A 19,370-nucleotide genomic window follows, 5' to 3' on the forward strand; every position below is an offset into this window, starting at 1 on the left:
AAAAAAATAGTTTTAAAAACCTTATTGAAAATTTGTAGAAAATGTAGTTCTAAAAACCTTATTAAAAATTTGTAGAAAATGTGTATGTTGTAAAGCAAAGACATCAAAAAACCATTTTGAATGACCCTTTTGATTTATAAACATACCACACGACCAGCTTCAGGAGTAAAGGATATCAGTATCGTATGAGTGCCATCTGGTGGTAAAACTCTCAATGCATTCAACATGAGGAAAGGTCCAGATGTGTCCAGCAGTGATGATGTTAACTGTCAGAGTTAAGGAAAATCTTTAAATGGCAATAATATAAACAATAAAAACAAACATTTTCTTTTTTCAGAATGTACTTTACAAGTTCAGTTCATTACTTACTTATACATTTTTAGTTTAAAAAATGAAGGACAAATGTTTTTTTCTCTATGAAAATTGGCACATAGTTGAAGTAACTATTATCAAAATAGTTATTTATTCTTGACTTGCTATCCAAAATTTTAAATATCTTTCAAACAGCATTAGCATTAATCATTTTATAATACATTTGTACTTAAATACTGTAAATTTAGAAATTATTGCGATTTTGTCATTTTAGATTAAAATGCGATTAACATTTTTGCCATATTCAGAAAAATCCTGTGTGAATCATAGAAAAATCCATAATGCAAGTTTTAGTTATTGTGATTATAACCCTGTCACATTTTTCACAATAATAAAAAACATCGCAATAATTTATGAATTTACAGTAATTATAATAAATATTAACACATGGTGTTAGAATATGTATATTTGTACTATTACTTTGATATAAGAAAAAACATGTCAAAGGATACTTCTATGGTTTTCTTTGATATATTCTGTATGGTGACAGATTTGATAATTGTCTGTCCTAGCGAAACTTCTCCAAAATCTAGAGTTGTCTTCCCATGGTCTGAGATCGCCACTAAGGTAGGCTTAACAACAGGACAATGGACCTCCATATATAATGTGTTCTTATTACTGTAAAACAAATGTAGAAACTGCTGTTAAATTTATGATGCGCAAAGATATCGTATTAAATGAAGATAGTTTTATTGTTTCTGTGACTAGTATATTAAACTTCAGAGCATAGCTTTGGAAATCAGAGAAAATATGGAAATAAAACTTCATATCTCACCAGAGCATATAATTTCAAAGAATTCAATTAGTATGTCATATTGCTATATGTATTGAAAGACCAATTTGGAGAAAAAAGTAAAAAAAAAACAAGTGGCATATTTAAAAAAAAGCATTTTTTGGATTTATATAGATTTCTAAACTATACGAGAGAAAGATATCAATTCACATAAACAATTTAAGATATGCACAGTTGGCAAAAATACTATTAGAAGCTGGTATGTTTGTCCTTTTTCATTTTTTATTACCATGTAAGTACCAATTAACTCAAGTCCTTTTCTAACATTTTGATGAAAGAAAATAACCATCTTTAGTTTAAACCTACATCTATTCTACAAAAGATACATACGTGTAAGGTAGTTCTCCTGGATTACCACATTTCCCTGATGCTACATAACATGGTATTACATAGGTTCTAAAACAACTTCTATATTGTCTCAATAGAGATCCCAAGGCTGCTGCATAAGCAGGTGTACTGAAAATTTAAAATTAAATGATATAGAAAATTAATGAATTTTAACGTATGAAAAAGCAGGGGGAAAAATCTTACATAGTAAAATGCAATGAACTATAAGTATATTAAAATGATTTTGGCTCAAAAATTTGCAGAGATCAAATAGTTTCTTGAATATTTATACAAAAATCAATACAGGAACTTGGAAAATATTCCAGTTAACCAGAAAGCCACTTTTCTATATGACATATCAAATATTTACCTGTTTGCAAAAAATGCATACTAAGCATTATCAAAATCTTGACAGGACTAATAACTCTCGTCTTAATGACATGTTTGAATAATCTTACTTACTCCTTTGTGATATTCTCTAGTGTTGGAGGTGTAAAAGGTTTTGGTCCAGCCACAGTAAGAGTAGGTACACCTGGTGATTGTCTCCCCTTCCCTTTAGCTGGGGATTTCCCCTCTTTTCCTTTACCTTTATTTCCTGATTTCTGAAATAAAATTTAAAGTTGAATTATACATCTATTTTAAATACTGATACTTTTCACCTATAAGACGGTATACTTGAGACAAATAAAGACATTTATTTCAGTTTGAAGCAATATCAAAGAATGGGAGGTTATTCAAACTTTTCTTTTTTCAAAACTGATTCTGATAAGATCTAATGTTATCGAAATTTTTCAGTCCAGAAACATGCACTTAAAAAAAAATTGTAAATTACACATTTTATTTTTTAACACAAACTCAGACTGAGTTCCACTCCCAAGTTTTTGCTATCTTAATTTTTTTCTTTCTATTTTTTTTTTAACAAACTGATGTTTTAAGATTGGCATGATTTGAAATATTAATGACAAGGGTAGCTTTTATAAACTTACAAAACAAAATAAAAGTTCACATAATGTTACTGATAACACAGATTACAATCCAATACATTAGATATATATAGGTTTCATTACAGTCATCATGCAGTTAACAAAAATACAGTCGTTGTGAAATACAATCCAACCATATATAGAATATATTACATCAACTAATGGCAAACTGTTGGTTATTTTTGTTAGATTATATTTCATTCACAACTCCCCTAAAATTTAAACAAAAAATCAATGTTAACCACAAAACAACTTTAGTTTGACTTTTCAAATTAAAAACAAGAAAAACTATGTTATTCCTTGAATAGTGTAATGCTGTGTAACAGCTTTACATAGTGTTCATGTGGAAGGGTTGTTTTCCAGATGATGTTAAAATAGCAGGGAGTAAACATATTCTGGACACTTTCATTACATCCCTAGTTTACACAACTACACATTGATTCAGTTTGTTGAATTCCAAACAAACAAACAAAAAGTTCAGAAACACAGGAAATTACTGTAAATTCAGAAATTAATGCATGCATAAGTTTGTTAATGCCAATTCCTGATTACTGGTAAAAATGGGAGATCTATTATGGTGTTAAATCACTAATTCAGGCCTGTTTTAAACTCAGCAACAATTTCCCTCAATATTGAGCTTAATGTCAATCTTGCATGTATTAATATTGTTACTGCATATTTTCAAAAACAAATCATATTATGCAATTTAAAATTCAGCATTGATATCACATAATCAACAAAAATGTTACCTCATCATCCTGTTGTACAGAAAATGAATAATTAAACATTTTATTTTTAGTTTGTGTAACCCATTAACTGCCCTTATCCTGTGTTATTCAAGCAAATTGAACCTCCCTTTAAAACACACTGTACATATTAGACCAAAAACAAGATACTGTTAGCTTGCAATAAATAACATAATTCAAATCAACCACATAATTGTTTATCACCTTCCTTTTCAATTCATAATATTATTGGCAGAGAAACATCCTAAAGTTTGAAAGACGTATAGATTATCAGGTTTTCTACACATTAATATCGTAAAATATCAGCCGCGAGCCACAATGTGAACCTTTTTGGCGAGTTTCACATTGTGTCGAGCGGCTGATATTTTATGATATCTATACATAGAAAACCCGATTATCTGTTTATCGTTCTATTAATGGTCTTTTTCCCTCTCCCTAAGACAGTTTTACGCTTGACGAAAGCAAGCTTGATAACGTCTCCTCTCGCATTGTGACGTCGCTGATAACTTCTCCTTTCACATTGTGACGTCGCTAATGATGCCTGGTCTCATTTTGAAGTCTTGATATGAGAATTACTGAGCAACAGAGCAGGGTGATATAGGCGTAGGGAAGGACGATAACATTGATTATCTGTTTATCGCTATATTGCCTCTGACATAATTTATGTTTACATTGACAATGACATATGTGTCCATAGTTTCTAGCAATATTTGTTTTATTTCAAGCGAGTATCATATGAAGAATTATCACAAAAATGTGAAAAGAAAAATACACAAAATAGTGCTAAAAATATTTTACCCATAGTCTGATTTACCCAAACTGTAGGGTCAATACGGTTAAAGCAAACATGAATATCCTTTAAATCGTAGAGATTAAATATTAGAATATTCATTTTGTAATCACATTAACCTATAAACATACAAATATATGGTGTTATATTAAAGCAACAACTATTCTGACCACCATATTATAACTGACATCTGACATAGTGTATGACAATTTCCCGTAACCTATATTTTGTCATTGGTGTTACATTAAGCAAACACATTTTTTACCTCATCTTCTTCTCCCTCTTCCTGTACATTATAATATTCAAAACATGACTTATTTACATGATACTATTATACCTTCCCATATGTTTGACTACAATTTGATGGTGATCAACCATAATTGAAGGCCCTTGGAAATATAGGTCAAAATCCCAATTTGGCATATACTAGTATACAGTTGATTTCCTTAATTTGCATAGTTTATTTGTCAGAAAAAATTGTGCAGTTAAGCAAAGTATGCTTATATCCAAAATGCAAAAAAAAAAAATCATTTATTTTCAAAAAAAAAAAATTAAAAACAAAATGGCAACTTTATTAGCAACATTACAAGACCAAACATCATCAAAAAGCATATTGTATAAAAACATCATAACAAACCCATTACAAAGAACCATGCGCAGCAAAAAAGTTACTGAGAATAGTTGAAAATTATTCATTAAAACCAGCACTATAAAAAAATCTAGGGAGAACACTGCATCGAATGGTCTTTGAAAGTAAATATGAAAGAATCAGTTTTTAAAATTCACCTCGATTTTAATCTGTGAACAATGTATGAAATCCAATTGATTATCATACCTTTCCAGAGAGAATGGTCAAACTTTTTACAATTACATGTTGGACATATTTTTATGACCTCAAGGTTTAAAATAGAACAAGGGAAACAATTTAACCCGTGTACACATTGATTGAGATTAATCTCGAGTACACATTGAATGAGACTAATCCCGTGTACACATTGAATGAGACTAATCCCGTGTACACATTGAATGAGATTAATCCCGTGTACACATTGAATGAGATTAATCCCGTGTACACATTGAATGAGATTAATCCCGTGTACACATTGAATGAGATTAATCCCGTGTACACATTGAATGAATTTAATCTCGTGTACACATTGAATGAGATTAATCTTGTGTACACATTGAATGAGATTAATCTCGTATACACATTGAATGAGATTAATCCTGTGTACACATTGAATGAGATTAATCGATATCGCAACGTATAAACATTGAAGAAACTGTTTTAAACTTTATCTAAACAAAACACAAAGTGAAAAAATAATAACGAAAAAATTAAAATGCCTTCAGGTAAAAGATACTTACCAAATGGCCATTTCCGGTCTAAAAAACTTGTCAGTTGAAACTAAGCATATATATAGCTGACATTTATATTCTATGCAATTTTTACAAATATTTTAAGATGATGCAGAAATAATGGATGGACAAATGCAGAGACAGAAAATATAATGCCCCAATACTGTGGTAGGCAGGAAATTAAAAAATGAGCATATTTGGCTCTACCACATATTTGGCTCTACAAAATTATAAAAATTGACCACTCTACAGTATATTAAGCATAGTATTATGAATTGTGTCTATAACTAAAATAATAAATAAATAAAAAGCAAGATTCACAAAACCACATAAATCAGAATGAATGAGACTTGGGAATACTAACCAAAGCTTCATCTGCCTTTTCTTTCTCTCTCTGTAGAGACTCCTGATATTCCTTCTGTGCCTTTGCCTCCATGGCTTTGGAGGCCATTCTCACTCCTTCCTTCCTAACGTCCATCTCCTCCAACTGTGGAGCAAACCTCACCTGAACCCTACATTTCTGTAAAAACATCATTTGAACTGAGTTATAATTTACAATAATTTTTTTAGGCTAAAATACTCCTTTTTCATAGTGTGAAGGTAACTTTGGGGAAAATGAACAAAACAGGTGTGTGTTTTCTGAATGTAATTTAAAAAAAAAAATTAATGAAACAGTAATGTTAAATTGATTCCTTTTAGCAATGTCATGACAATAATTTAAGGTGGTATGGGAGTCTAAAATAAAAATGATAGAATTTGTTCATACTTTGTCAAAATGTAGTATCTATTGATACATGTTCAAAAATATTATAAAAATGATAGGTCACCGCGCATTTTTTCAAGCTACAGGTTGTGACAAAATGAAACATTTTGTATGGATTATACAGGAAAAAACACCATTTCGTAAATAGAAACTAAACAAAATGATAGAATTGTATAATAAATTAGGAAAAGATTGCTTTCAGACAATGCTTCGAGAATATCAAAAGAAAAGATAGGGTCACCGTACATTTTTTCCGGCTAAAAGACAAAATAGGAAAATTTCATGTAGAGTCCTTCAGAAAATGCACTGTTTTAGAGTTACTTCCCCTTAAAATGCCAATTTGAAAATATTCAAAAACAATCAAAAATAATTCACACTTGTGAAAATATTAATATTTAAAAGTTATATTCTTATAAATTGGTTCTTTTAAATGAAAATTCACATTAAATATCTGCATTCCTGCATCAAATTGTGCTAACGTGATAGAAAATATGGACCCTAGATTCTCTGTTTTTTACAATCCAAGATGGCGAAAGACACCCATACCACCTTAATGCAAATATTTTCAGGTTTCCTCCAGATCGACCTTTTCAGGAACTTTAACTGCTACAGATCTTCAAATACCTTGATAGTTCCAAAGTTTCTTAGGTGACAATAACTTACCTTTCCTGGTTCTATTGTTCCAACAGAGGGTGAAATAGTCAGGGGAGCTCCCTCAGGTATCTTGAATTCAAATGATGTTGGTCCAACAGGTACAATTTCTCCTGAAGAAGATTGATAGAAAACAGTCATTTAAGCATATTAAGAATAGAACAATAAAACAATACAAGCTACAGCATGCAGCATAACCAAAAATCTTAAGTGTGAGAAATTAAAGTGCCTCATGCATACAATAAAGACATGAAAGGACTTACAAAGTAAAGTATTTGAACATACATTAGAAATGCCTATTTGAATTCTATAATATTTTGAAGCAAAAGGGAATAAAAACAATTTTAAGTGATGCTTTGACAATTTTTTTTATCAAAGCAGTACTTCTTGTGATACATGTATTCTATCCATACTATCAGATTAATCTTTGACACAGGTTTTTAGAATGCATAGATTACTACAGTGTGATATATAGATTCTTGTGTATATATTGTTTACAAGATTTATGGCTGTGACTTACCTTTCCCAATCCTTGGCACAGGATGTGTGAATTCATTGGTACTGATATGTGAATTGTTGACATGGACTATGGCTGTGACTTACCTTTACCAATCCTTGGCACAGGATGTGTGAATTCATTGGTACTGATATGTGAATTGTTGACATGGACTATGGCTGTGACTTACCTTTACCAATCCTTGGCACAGGATGTGTGAATTCATTGGTACTGATATGTGAGTTGTTGACATGGACTATGGCTGTGACTTACCTTTACCAATCCTTGGCACAGGATGTGTGAATTCATTGGTACTGATATGTGAATTGTTGACATGGACTATGGCTGTGACTTACCTTTACCAATCCTTGGCACAGGATGTGTGAATTCATTGGTACTGATATGTGAGTTGTTGACATGGACTATGGCTGTGACTTACCTTTACCAATCCTTGGCACAGGATGTGTGAATTCATTGGTACTGATATGTGAGTTGTTGACATGGACTATGGCTGTGACTTACCTTTACCAATCCTTGGCACAGGATGTGTAAATTCATTGGTACTGATATGTGAATTGTTGACATGGACTATGGCTGTGACTTACCTTTACCAATCCTTGGCACAGGATGTGTGAATTCATTGGTACTGATATGTGAGTTGTTGACATGGACTATGGCTGTGACTTACCTTTACCAATCCTTGGCACAGGATGTGTAAATTCATTGGTACTGATATGTGAATTGTTGACATGGACTATGGCTGTGACTTACCTTTACCAATCCTTGGCACAGGATGTGTGAATTCATTGGTACTGATATGTGAGTTGTTGACATGGACTATGGCTGTGACTTACCTTTACCAATCCTTGGCACAGGATGTGTAAATTCATTGGTACTGATATGTGAATTGTTGACATGGACTATGGCTGTGACTTACCTTTACCAATCCTTGGCACAGGATGTGTGAATTCATTGGTACTGATATGTGAATTGTTGACATGGACTATGGCTGTGACTTACCTTTACCAATCCTTGGCACAGGATGTGTGAATTCATTGGTACTGATATGTGAGTTGTTGACATGGACTATGGCTGTGACTTACCTTTACCAATCCTTGGCACAGGATGTGTGAATTCATTGGTACTGATATGTGAGTTGTTGACATGGACTATGGCTGTGACTTACCTTTACCAATCCTTGGCACAGGATGTGTGAATTCATAGGTACTGATATGTGAATTGTTGACATGGACTATGGCTGTGACTTACCTTTACCAATCCTTGGCACAGGATGTATGAATTCATTGGTACTGATATGTGAGTTGTTGACATGGACTATGGCTGTGACTTACCTTTACCAATCCTTGGCACAGGATGTGTGAATTCATTGGTACTGATATGTGAGTTGTTGACATGGACTATGGCTGTGACTTACCTTTATCAATCCTTGGCACAGGATGTGTGAATTCATTGTTACTGATATGTGAATTGTTGACATGGACTATGGCTGTGACTTACCTTTACCAATCCTTGGCACAGGATGTGTGAATTCATTGGTACTGATATGTGAATTGTTGACATGGACTATGGCTGTGACTTACCTTTACCAATCCTTGGCACAGGATGTGTGAATTCATTGGTACTGATATGTGAGTTGTTGACATGGACTATGGCTGTGACTTACCTTTACCAATCCTTGGCACAGGATGTGTGAATTCATTGGTACTGATATGTGAGTTGTTGACATGGACTGTAGCTGTTGATACATCATACAAGGCTGTAGCAGCAAAGTGTATCACCTGATGAGATAGGTCCAATGGTGGATGTACACCTACCCCTTCACACTGGATCTTAAACTCCCTAAACAAAAACAGGTACATATATATCTTGCATAAAATTATTTTGATCTGTATTTAAAGACAAAGCTATTACAAAATAATCAACCTATGTTGTTGTCAATGACTGAATCAGTGAAGTTTATGTAAAAATAAGGAGATGCGGTATAATTGCCAAAGAGACAACTATCCACCATAGTTCAAATCAAGTGGATGTAATGAAAACTTTCATATTTTCTACATTTTAAGTATATTTACTTGATATTCCTAAAATCAATCCATCTATTTTAAATTTACGTAGAGAGACACAACACCACTATACTTTATGAATTCAAATGGAAAAAGCTGTTTTATTCCATGAAGCAAAATCACTACGTGTATATGGATATGAAAATACCTCAGCAAAGAAATAGCTATTGCTGTTACTCTACATTATTAAGTTACAATAAGGCTATCTTAATGGGGGAAAAATACACAACAGAATGTTCAAGGTAGCAAGTAGCACTGGTTTGAAACTGCATGTAACAAGTAAAGGAATATGACAGTTGTTTTCAACTCGTTCCATTAGTTTATAACATTAAATTTTCTCAGTTTGTATGGACTTTTTTCTTTCTTTACCTTGGAATTAATTGTACTTTTTTTAAGTTGAATTCTTTTTTGGATGTTGATAATGCTACACCACTACATTGAAGACTGTCACTGATGCCAGGTTTTATCAAGTCTTCTTAGAGTCACAATTGCAGCTTTAGCGCTATAGTTTTGCAGCTTTGGCGCTATAGTTTTGCAGCTTTGGCGCTATAGTTTTGCAGCTTTGGCGCTATAGTTTTGCAGCTTTGGGGCTATAGTTTTGCAGCTTTGGCGCTATAGTTTTGCAGCTTTGGGGCTATAGTTTTGCAGCTTTGGCGCTATAGTTTTGCAGAAAAAGAACATTTGAAGGTTTACTTGACCTTGCTTTCCTTCAGGTGTTTAAATATTTCTTTCATAAAAATATGGATTACACCTACCTGTTAATTATTGATTTACAATTTAGTTCAAATTTATAATCTCTAGCTTTCTTAGGACTGAAGATCACATCAAGGTCAATGCTTTCCAGAGGCAACAGTGTCCCAAATCCATCATCTGGTTGGACCTCAACATACTAAAATATAGATAATGTGTGAGCTTTTATTTATTTTTTTCTCATTTTTTTTTTTAAATTAACAATGACACTTTAAATGGATAAAAATAATTGTAAGGGGTTCCATGGAACTGTGTGTCTTGCCTACAATTGCTGCTGTCAGCATAAAAATGTAATGTTGACTTCAAAAGTGAGTCCATTTATGAGTAAAATACAAAATGTTTAAAAAGATTCATGAAAATCCACTTATCATGTCAACAAAAGATAAACCCTCAGTGAAACTGTCTGTAAATGATAATTTTGATGAAAAAAAATACTCAAAAACAGCAAAATTGACAGTTGAAGTTTTACACCAATCGGACTTCATTTATATCAGCTTTTTTTTTTTTTTTATTTATTTAAATATACCAAATAATTCAATAAAGTAAAATCAATATATTGACACAAAAGCAAATAAATTCTTTTTACAGTCTCATGACTAAAAAACAGTTTTACATTGACTTTCCTTAAAGTTAGAGTATAACACATAATAGCACATACATCAGGTAGGCCAACAAAGCCATATTCCTGTGGTAAGATAGACTTGTTACTAAGACGTATTCTTGTCTTTGTTGACTCATGGATGGTACAACAACCAAAGTTTATGTTGGTAATGTCAAACTCCATATCAGAGGTGGTCACCACAGCCTGGACTGTGAAGGGTACTGGCTGAGTCTGAAAAAATATAAATTTGTTTTGAAATCTCAGTTGATATCAATTAAGGAGTTTTTAGTTATTATTTTATTTTTTCTTCAATGTGTTTGATAGTGTATTTCTGCATTTTTATCTAACTTTCAGGATCAATTTTGAGTGTCAATAGAAATATATATTCTTCTTTTCAAATAAGTCATTAATGCAGGATATTTGTAATGACAGTTCTTAATGCTATAGAACTTGGAGTGAATATTTCAAGATATCATATTCTTGGTTATACTATTAACCCACTAAAAATAATTAAATAAAATTCTAAAAAATAAAAAAATAAACCTAATCTGCTAAAATATGTTTTATTACAATTATTATCAGATCTGTTCTGTGCAAATTTCTGGCTCAAGAAAATTAATGGCTGCTGTGACAATTAAAGCATTGAAGAGCAACTCTTTATTTATACTTTTAAAATAGATGTTTGTTTTTACCTGATCAGCCACTCTGATGATCATTGGAGCTTCCAACACACCTGTTTCTTTGTCAAAATATTTACCAGCTTCTTGAAACAGACTTTTTCTGTAAAACAAAAATGACTTTATCATGAAAACTTGTTAATTTTGTACATACTAGAAAAGGCCAGCAAAATTGCAGTATAATAGGACATGTGTTGAAAAAATAGTTTATAAATTTTGTGGCCAATACGTCAACTGAGAATGAGCGTAAGTGTATAAGACAGGGATCAATAATGGTTTCTGAATCAGGTTGTTTTATCAAAAATTGGCATTTTCAGCGGAACAAAAGATTGTTTCAAAGACACAAGGAAAAACTTCATCTATACATCATAATACAAATATTTCAGAGTTTGTATGATTTCAGAGGAGATGCAGTGAAATGAAAGGTCTCTTCCTTTTGTAGTATAGATAACGGTGATCAATATAGTATAATAAACATTTATAATGAGTATTCAAAATTTAAGAAATAATTCATGGGGGCTTGAATATATCGTTATTTTACCACGGGTTGGCCCTTTATGACAAATATTTTACCCTGAGCGATAGCGAGGGGTAAAATATCGGCATAAAGGGACAACCCGTGGTAAAATCTAAATATATTCAAGCCCCCATGAATTATTTCGATTCTAATAGGACAAATACGGCAATTGTTTTGGATCGAAGCGCTCTAGGTGTAGGCCATTATTTGCCGTTCTCATAAATTAACACACTTTTAGATTGACGTAAAAGAACGGAGCAAACAGAAAAAGTGACATGCTCATACTATTCACAAAACTTATTTAGATAGATTTGGATGAATTTTAATGATAATTAACTTATATGTCTTCTATGTATAAAAAAAATGGGCTTATACCACATTTTATCATCGTTTGTTGACGTTTCCTTGTTGTGATGATTTTGGGTATCAGAAGCGTGTATTTTCCCGTAAAATGCTTAAATTATAACGTCATCATTCTATGACGTTGGGTACTTCATTCATAAAAAATCATATGACGTGGGAGTAGGATCGGAACAGCCAATGCAATATATTCATATTTTACCACGGGTGTGTACTCAATGCGTTTGAAGGACGTCATATTAGAATGATATATATTAAATATCTGCCCTTATAGAGCTATGAACCCTAAACCTTACAAGACCAATGAAATCAAATGATTTTTTAGGATTTACTGTTCATTTAGAAAATATTGCATGCATTTATTTCATTTCAATAGTTCATAAGTGAAGAATCATTATAAGAGGGTAGTAATGCTCTTTAACGTTAGGTGTCAAACAGTCATTTTTCAGCTACTGTTAGCGACAAATTGGTTAAAATAATACCGTGATTCGTCAAAATATCCTCATCATGATTCGTCAAAGGTCTCAAATAATTATAGTTACCGTCATTTTTTGGAACAAAATTATCATGATTTGTCAAAATCAGTCAATGTTTTTATTGTCTAAAAGAAAGTGTACATTTTATTGTCATACTCCAAAAATTACCATAAACTTCATTTGGTAAGAATTTTTAGCGTTATTCATCATGAAGGTACCCCCATTACGACCCTCTTATAAGATATCATGTAGTGCTACATAAAAATTTAAAAAGCAATATTTGAGTATTTTCAATAGGGGAGCTGAGGTTTGATATAGCCAGTTTGCATTACCTTGGTAAAAATTTAAGCTGGGCAGAGAATTGTGATTGAGCTGGGATGTATGTAATTTTTTTTACTTTGAAAGAAACTTGAGCTGAGCAGAGAACTGTAACGGAGCTTGGATGTATGCAGGGTTTTTTTTACCTTGGAAGAAACTTGAGCTGAGCAGAGAACTGTGACTGAGCTTGAATGTATGCATTTTTTTTTTTTAACTTGGTAGAAACTTGAGCTGAGCAGAGAACTGTTACTGAGCTTGGATGTATGCAGTTTTTTTTTTTACCTTGGTAGAAACTTAAGCTAAGCAGAGAACTGTAACTGAGCTTGGATGCATGCAGTTTTTTGTTACCTTGGTAGAAACTTGAGCTGAGCAGAGAACTGTGACTGAGCTTGGATGTATTCAGTTTTTTTTACCTTGGAAGAATCTTGAGCTGAGCAGAGAACTGTGACTGAGCTTGGATGTATGCAGTTTTTTTTTAACTTGGTAGAAACTTGAGCTGAGCAGAGAACTGTAACTGAGCTTGGATGTATGCAGGTTTTTTTTTACCTTGGTAGAAACTTAAGCTGAGCAGAGAACTGTAACTGAGCTTGGATGCATGCAGTTTTTTGTTACCTTGGTAGAAACTTGAGCTGAGCAGAGAACTGTGACTGAGCTTGGATGTATTCAGTTTTTTTTACCTTGGTAGAAACTTGAGCTGAGCAGAGAACTGTGACTGAGCTTGGATGTATCCAGTTTTTGGTAGCAGTTCAAGATGATTCTTCAATTCTTTACACACCTCAAACTTTAGCCTCAATGCTGTTGTTGCCCTGCAAGACAAGAAATAAATAAAATTAATACAGACGATTAAAAATAAAGACTTACTGATTGGTCATCACAGGAAAAATGTATCAAATAACCAATACAATTATTTTCCATTCTAGCCTTTTTCATAGTTTGAGAAATATTCAATTTGACATTTTTGTAGATTATGTAAATGACTTTTCCCACTCACTCATGTCAAGAAATAAATAGCCAGTTATTGATTAGGTACTTAAAGGTATATAATCTTACCTATTGTTGACAATGATGGTATCTTGGTACAGCCTGTCATACATACAGATCTTAAGATCGACAGTCTGTCTCTCAACCCAAACTGGAACATCAATGGCATTGGCTAGGGAGTGTATGGAAATCTGTAATTATAAACCATGATTTTGTTAAACTACAAATATGAATCTTCCTCAACACATATGTTTCCAATATCTTACAAAATTGTCATTATTAAAAACAAATAAGATCAATGATTTCTATCTATCTTAACATTTAGTTACACAGAGGAACATTTTGTGTAGTAAATTTTTTATACATATGCATTCTTCTGGATGAGAAAAAGATATTCATTTAAAGCTTACATCATGGTAAATACAGGAAGAGAGTTATGATAAATCTTCCCAGTGTTGACAATAAGTATCCAAGTAAAATTGTTATAAGTAACCAACTTACACTTTCTGAGAGAGGGTCACTAAAGGATATCAAGAATTCTGTAAAAACTTTTCCAGGGATGTGTGGCTGCCAGATAATCTCCAACTTGACAGAGGAAAATGGACCCACTTCTCCTGTAGACATTGGACCAACTTTCATCCCATCCAGGGACCCATAGTCCTCTATTTCACTGATGGCAAGATCTGGAGAATGTTCTCCATCTACAAACATAATAAAATGAGTGAAAAAATGTAATTTAACTAGGACAAGTGAACTTTATAGCTGACTCTAGATTTTATGTTAAGTCTAGTAATAAAAGATTTTAAAGTTTTCAAACGATCTAGAATCAATGACTGTAAAAGTACACAATTTAGAGCTGTAAACAATGGTTAAACCAACCAATTACTATTAACAATACTTGCTACAGGATAGGAATGTTTTCATTGTTTTATAATATTGGCTTATTTTACATAATCTCTCAGTATCTTGCCACTTTTTCGATTTTGATTATACATACATCATGCAAATCAGTCCATCAGTTTTGTTTGAATAATTCCTTTCCCAAGTATGCACAGTTCTGTATTTTGTAAATTTCTGACAGATTTGAAAATCACTCACATGTTACAATGTTACAATTTATGACTGTCAAGTTGTTGATCAAATATAAAGTCATTCTGTTTAGAAAGCACTTGAGAAAAAGGCATGACAATATTTGTTGGACAATGTTTTATTGCAGTATAGTCCCTCCTGTAGGGTACAAACACATTGTTGTCCAATTCATCTGAATTATTATTGAAAAATTTACCTTCAACATCTCCCATAGTACCACTCATGGCGTCAGCTTCAGCCTGTGTACCCTGGTGGTCAATAGATGTACCTCCTCCTTCCTGGCTAGCTTTGTCAACAATTTCTGTAGGTTTGAATAAATCATGTGGTAAACAGTTTGAAAACTAAATGGAAAATCTTAATTCAATTTAAACAAATTTTAAATGTATAGTTACTTAATAAAAATTTAAAAAAAAGAATAACACTATCTCCTTGGGAATCTGTTTTATTATTAGAAAATAAATCCAATACAAGAGACAACATACAAAAAAGTTTGTTTTAAGAATATGAACACTTTACTTTATAGTTGGAAATATGATTAAAAATATCAAATATCAAACAGAACAAAGAGTTTTCAAAACTAGTTATATTCATCTGTTTTTTTTATTCTTTTCTTTTCAATATACCGGTATATAATTTTGATATTTAAAAAGGTTTGAAAAACAGATATGTCAACTGAGTTACGGTAAATAACACTATTGGTTTTTTAAACCAACCAGGAGTATTTTAATGCTGTGGATAACTTACCCTGGTCTGGTTTCTTGCCACCAGGTGGAGCTGGCTCTTTTTTCATCATTGACAGGGAATCAGGTGTTCCTCCTCTCAATGTGTCAGCTGTAGTCTAAAATCAACAAATCAATTTCCAATATATTTATAGACACAAATATTGCAGAATTGTCAATTTTCTTTATGTATATTGATGGGAAAAAATATGGAATACTGGTTGTAAAATTGGTTGCAATGAAATACCATGATTTCTTCACAAAACAAAAACTTAAAAGTTTCACATTTGAAATAAATAAGATAATTTTATTCCTCTGACATCATTCAACAATGGGTGTTGGCAAGACATTGGTGTGACATTGCATCAAAATGAATTGAGAATTCTTAGAAGAAGAATCTGTTGTGTGTATTCTCTAATATATCACATCGAAAAGTCTATGATAACTGTAATAAAAAGAACAATAAATCCATAAATTCAAAATTTTAAAAACACCCTAAACCTAACAACGCTGATTATTAAGGCAACAATTGTTAAATAGAGAAAATATATGAAATGAAAATTAGATAAGACGGATTCATGTCACTTAAAAAAAATTAGCTTTGGGAAAGGTACTAGATTCATCAAATACTTTACATCATACCAAGTAATTTGACACACATAATGCCAAACTAAGAGATTTCATCTTTAAAATTAAGAACATCTACCAAATTTTCAACAAAATGAATGTTTTTTTAATGGTAAAAGTTATATAAAAAGAAATGCCAAAATTTTGAAAATAGAATTTTTAGAGGTAAAAGTTGTACAAAATATCTTACCAAACGTCCTAATGATGTTTCAGCAGTAGTCACAGTCCTGAGTTTGGACCCTGTCAGTTTAAAGAACTCATATTTGGTTCCAAGAGCTCCATTATTAGTCAAAGTAAATGACTTCTTCAAGGTCTCTCCTATAACAGTGGTGCCAAACTCCACTTTGTTTGTATCTACTGACAGCTAAAATAGGAGGGTTTCTGTATTAATACTTTTTAATTCAGGAGTATTTTCATGGTTTTAAAATGTTTTCTTCAAAAATAATAAATGAATCATAATAGTTTTGTTTCATCAATAATCTGACAATTTGTTATAATACAATTTTATCATAAAACTTTGCAGTGTGTCTATTTACATATATAACAGTTACATGTACACACCCGTGACCGATTTAAAGTATATAACTATGCCTAATTATATATATATATAAGCCTTATTTTAGTAATTGGTATTGTCATCTGATAAAGTTATTTGATTATAAGACACACAGTTTTCTCTGCTTTGAAATTTTTCTGTTTGAAACCCGTCGACTTGGAACTTATCAATTATTGGTAATATAAATTATTAGGAAAAGTCAAGGTCCTGGCTATCCAGGAATGGAGTATTTTCTAATCAACAGCATTGTCCTATATTAGTTATCTTAGAAAATCTTGCTGATTGCTGAATAAAACTACAATAGGGAACAATTTGACAATGATTGAATTTAGTAGTGTCAGCCCTTTGATTATGACCCGTGTATGTAGCAAAATTCGAAATACACCGTTTGGTGGTGCGCCTGTCAAATGCGGAACGTACAGATAAGGTATAAGGTAACAGGTGCATGAATATACTATTGATATCAGTATCGGATTCTACCCGGTACTTGTTAATTATTGGCAATATTAATTGTTTGGAAAACAAAAGGGTCTTGAGTGGTGTAATTTCTAATCTACACCATTGTCCTATATTAGTTATATATAAAGTCGAATTCTTTGATTTGTCGTTTTTACCCGATGACGACTGACAAATTGGACATCGTAATTTTAGTATTATAGATATAAGGGTCCATCTTAGACCTGCAATCTACTTGTAGAATGGTGATTGGATTTTTCAAAGAAAAGATTGCATAACACTGCGTATGAATATATAAAACTTACATCACATTTTTTAGTTGTACATTTGAGAAGTATAGAGAAAGGTCCAGTCTGTGACAGGAAATTAACTTCACCAACCAAATCTTCATTTATCTGGAATAAAAATCATTGAAATATAACATAAAACATTGTATGATTTAAAAAAATGTACAGATACTATTACATGGAAGAAAATACAAAATTATTCAATTTCCTGAAATCAATGACAACCTTGGTCCTCATACAGAATTCAAGAGGTGCAAAATATTTAAAAATTCAAGTTATTTAGAAACAATCTGAAAAAGAAAAAAATCACTCACAGATGCTTACTTATTCTATTTTGTAGAATTGTTGTAAGTTTGTGGAATTAATTTTCAAACTTTGCAATGAAATACTTAAAATCACAAGCATTATGACCAAATTTGAATATATATGGCACATGTTATACAATATAAAACCCTTAAAAATCATTTAAACTAGAATATTTACCATTGGTTTAAAAGTAACCATCATCTCACAAGTCAAACCAGCAGACATCTGACCTGGTGGGTCAAACCTGTAAATTAATATATATTATATTACATTTTATATTACATATTTTGATAGCAGCATTTGTTGATAATATATGTAATCATAATAATAAATCATTGTTGTCAATAACAAATGCACACAAAAGTATAATACAACTGACTATAAGAACAATCAAATACCAAAACTGAATAAATAATTACCCTTCAGAGCACCTGATATCACCTCTACTTTTGGTGGAGTTTGTGTTGCTCAGTCTCTAGTTTTCCATGTTGTGTTTTGTATGATTTTATTTGTCTGATATTTTTTTTAATTTTTTAGCCAAGGAATTGTCAAATTATTTTTGACCTAAAAAACTATGAGTTTGAATGTCTTTTTTGTATACTTTTAGCCTCTCTATTACAAAGGCTAGAAATAGATACTACTAAAATGCTGATTGTAGAGGAATCTTAATAAAATATACATTGTAACTGCTGAAAGTCACACAAATAAAGAGAAATAAGTAGTATTATTAACCAACTTACTGCAATATGTATAGAAATGCCCATGCTTTATAAAAGGAAAATTTCGACATCTGGTCATTATGAACGGAGAAATTGCTACAGCCAGTCATTACGAGATCTCAGTCATGCATTACGAAATCTCAGTCATGCATTACGAAATCACAAACATGCATTACGAAATCACAAACATGCATTATGAACAGATGAAACGGGGCATCGATTAAATCAAAATGTTGTGTATTTCTTTAAATAAGTGTGACATATTTTTAATTTTTTTTAAACTTAATATCATAAAAACAAGTTTAAATGATGTTCATTGACATCGTTTTGTAACGACTTGAAACGGAACTATTTCACAGCCTTTTTCGAGTACGACTTTCGATTATTATCACTGTTTCATTTCCATTGTTCAAATCCTCAGAATGCAGACTTTAGTATAAACTGTCTGATTTATTCTTCCCAGCTACTTTTTATTTGCTAGATGAAATGAATTTTAATAGCATAAAATTAAGTACTTGGATGAGAAAATCAGAAATTACATCTGACAGTCACAATATTGACCAAAAT

The 19,370-nt window shown here is 31.8% G+C and overlaps 1 protein-coding gene across 4 annotated transcripts in view; it reads right to left on the bottom strand.

Annotated features, from left to right (window-relative positions):
* The window catches only part of LOC134693837 (cilia- and flagella-associated protein 74-like), a 53,645-nt gene that overhangs the window by 12,481 nt on the left and 21,794 nt on the right, over nt 1-19,370 (bottom strand). For 3 of the 4 annotated variants that reach the window (XM_063554768.1, XM_063554767.1, XM_063554770.1), the window contains exons 16-34: nt 18,262-18,328; nt 17,797-17,886; nt 16,670-16,843; nt 15,878-15,971; nt 15,330-15,434; nt 14,546-14,745; nt 14,114-14,235; nt 13,741-13,869; nt 11,408-11,495; nt 10,773-10,946; nt 10,120-10,253; nt 8,965-9,140; nt 6,797-6,897; nt 5,735-5,890; nt 4,277-4,297; nt 1,955-2,094; nt 1,496-1,621; nt 825-990; nt 147-266 (exon numbers count right to left, since the gene is read on the bottom strand). In XM_063554768.1, coding sequence (XP_063410838.1) covers nt 147-266; nt 825-990; nt 1,496-1,621; nt 1,955-2,094; nt 4,277-4,297; nt 5,735-5,890; nt 6,797-6,897; nt 8,965-9,140; nt 10,120-10,253; nt 10,773-10,946; nt 11,408-11,495; nt 13,741-13,869; nt 14,114-14,235; nt 14,546-14,745; nt 15,330-15,434; nt 15,878-15,971; nt 16,670-16,843; nt 17,797-17,886; nt 18,262-18,328 — 2,383 coding nt within the window. The remainder of the gene's footprint in view (nt 1-146; nt 267-824; nt 991-1,495; nt 1,622-1,954; nt 2,095-4,276; nt 4,298-5,734; nt 5,891-6,796; nt 6,898-8,964; nt 9,141-10,119; nt 10,254-10,772; nt 10,947-11,407; nt 11,496-13,740; nt 13,870-14,113; nt 14,236-14,545; nt 14,746-15,329; nt 15,435-15,877; nt 15,972-16,669; nt 16,844-17,796; nt 17,887-18,261; nt 18,329-19,370) is intronic. The other variant, XM_063554769.1, reaches the window with a different exon arrangement.

This window comes from Mytilus trossulus, chromosome 12 (assembly GCF_036588685.1).
Source record: "Mytilus trossulus isolate FHL-02 chromosome 12, PNRI_Mtr1.1.1.hap1, whole genome shotgun sequence".
Taxonomy (NCBI): domain Eukaryota; kingdom Metazoa; phylum Mollusca; class Bivalvia; order Mytilida; family Mytilidae; genus Mytilus; species Mytilus trossulus.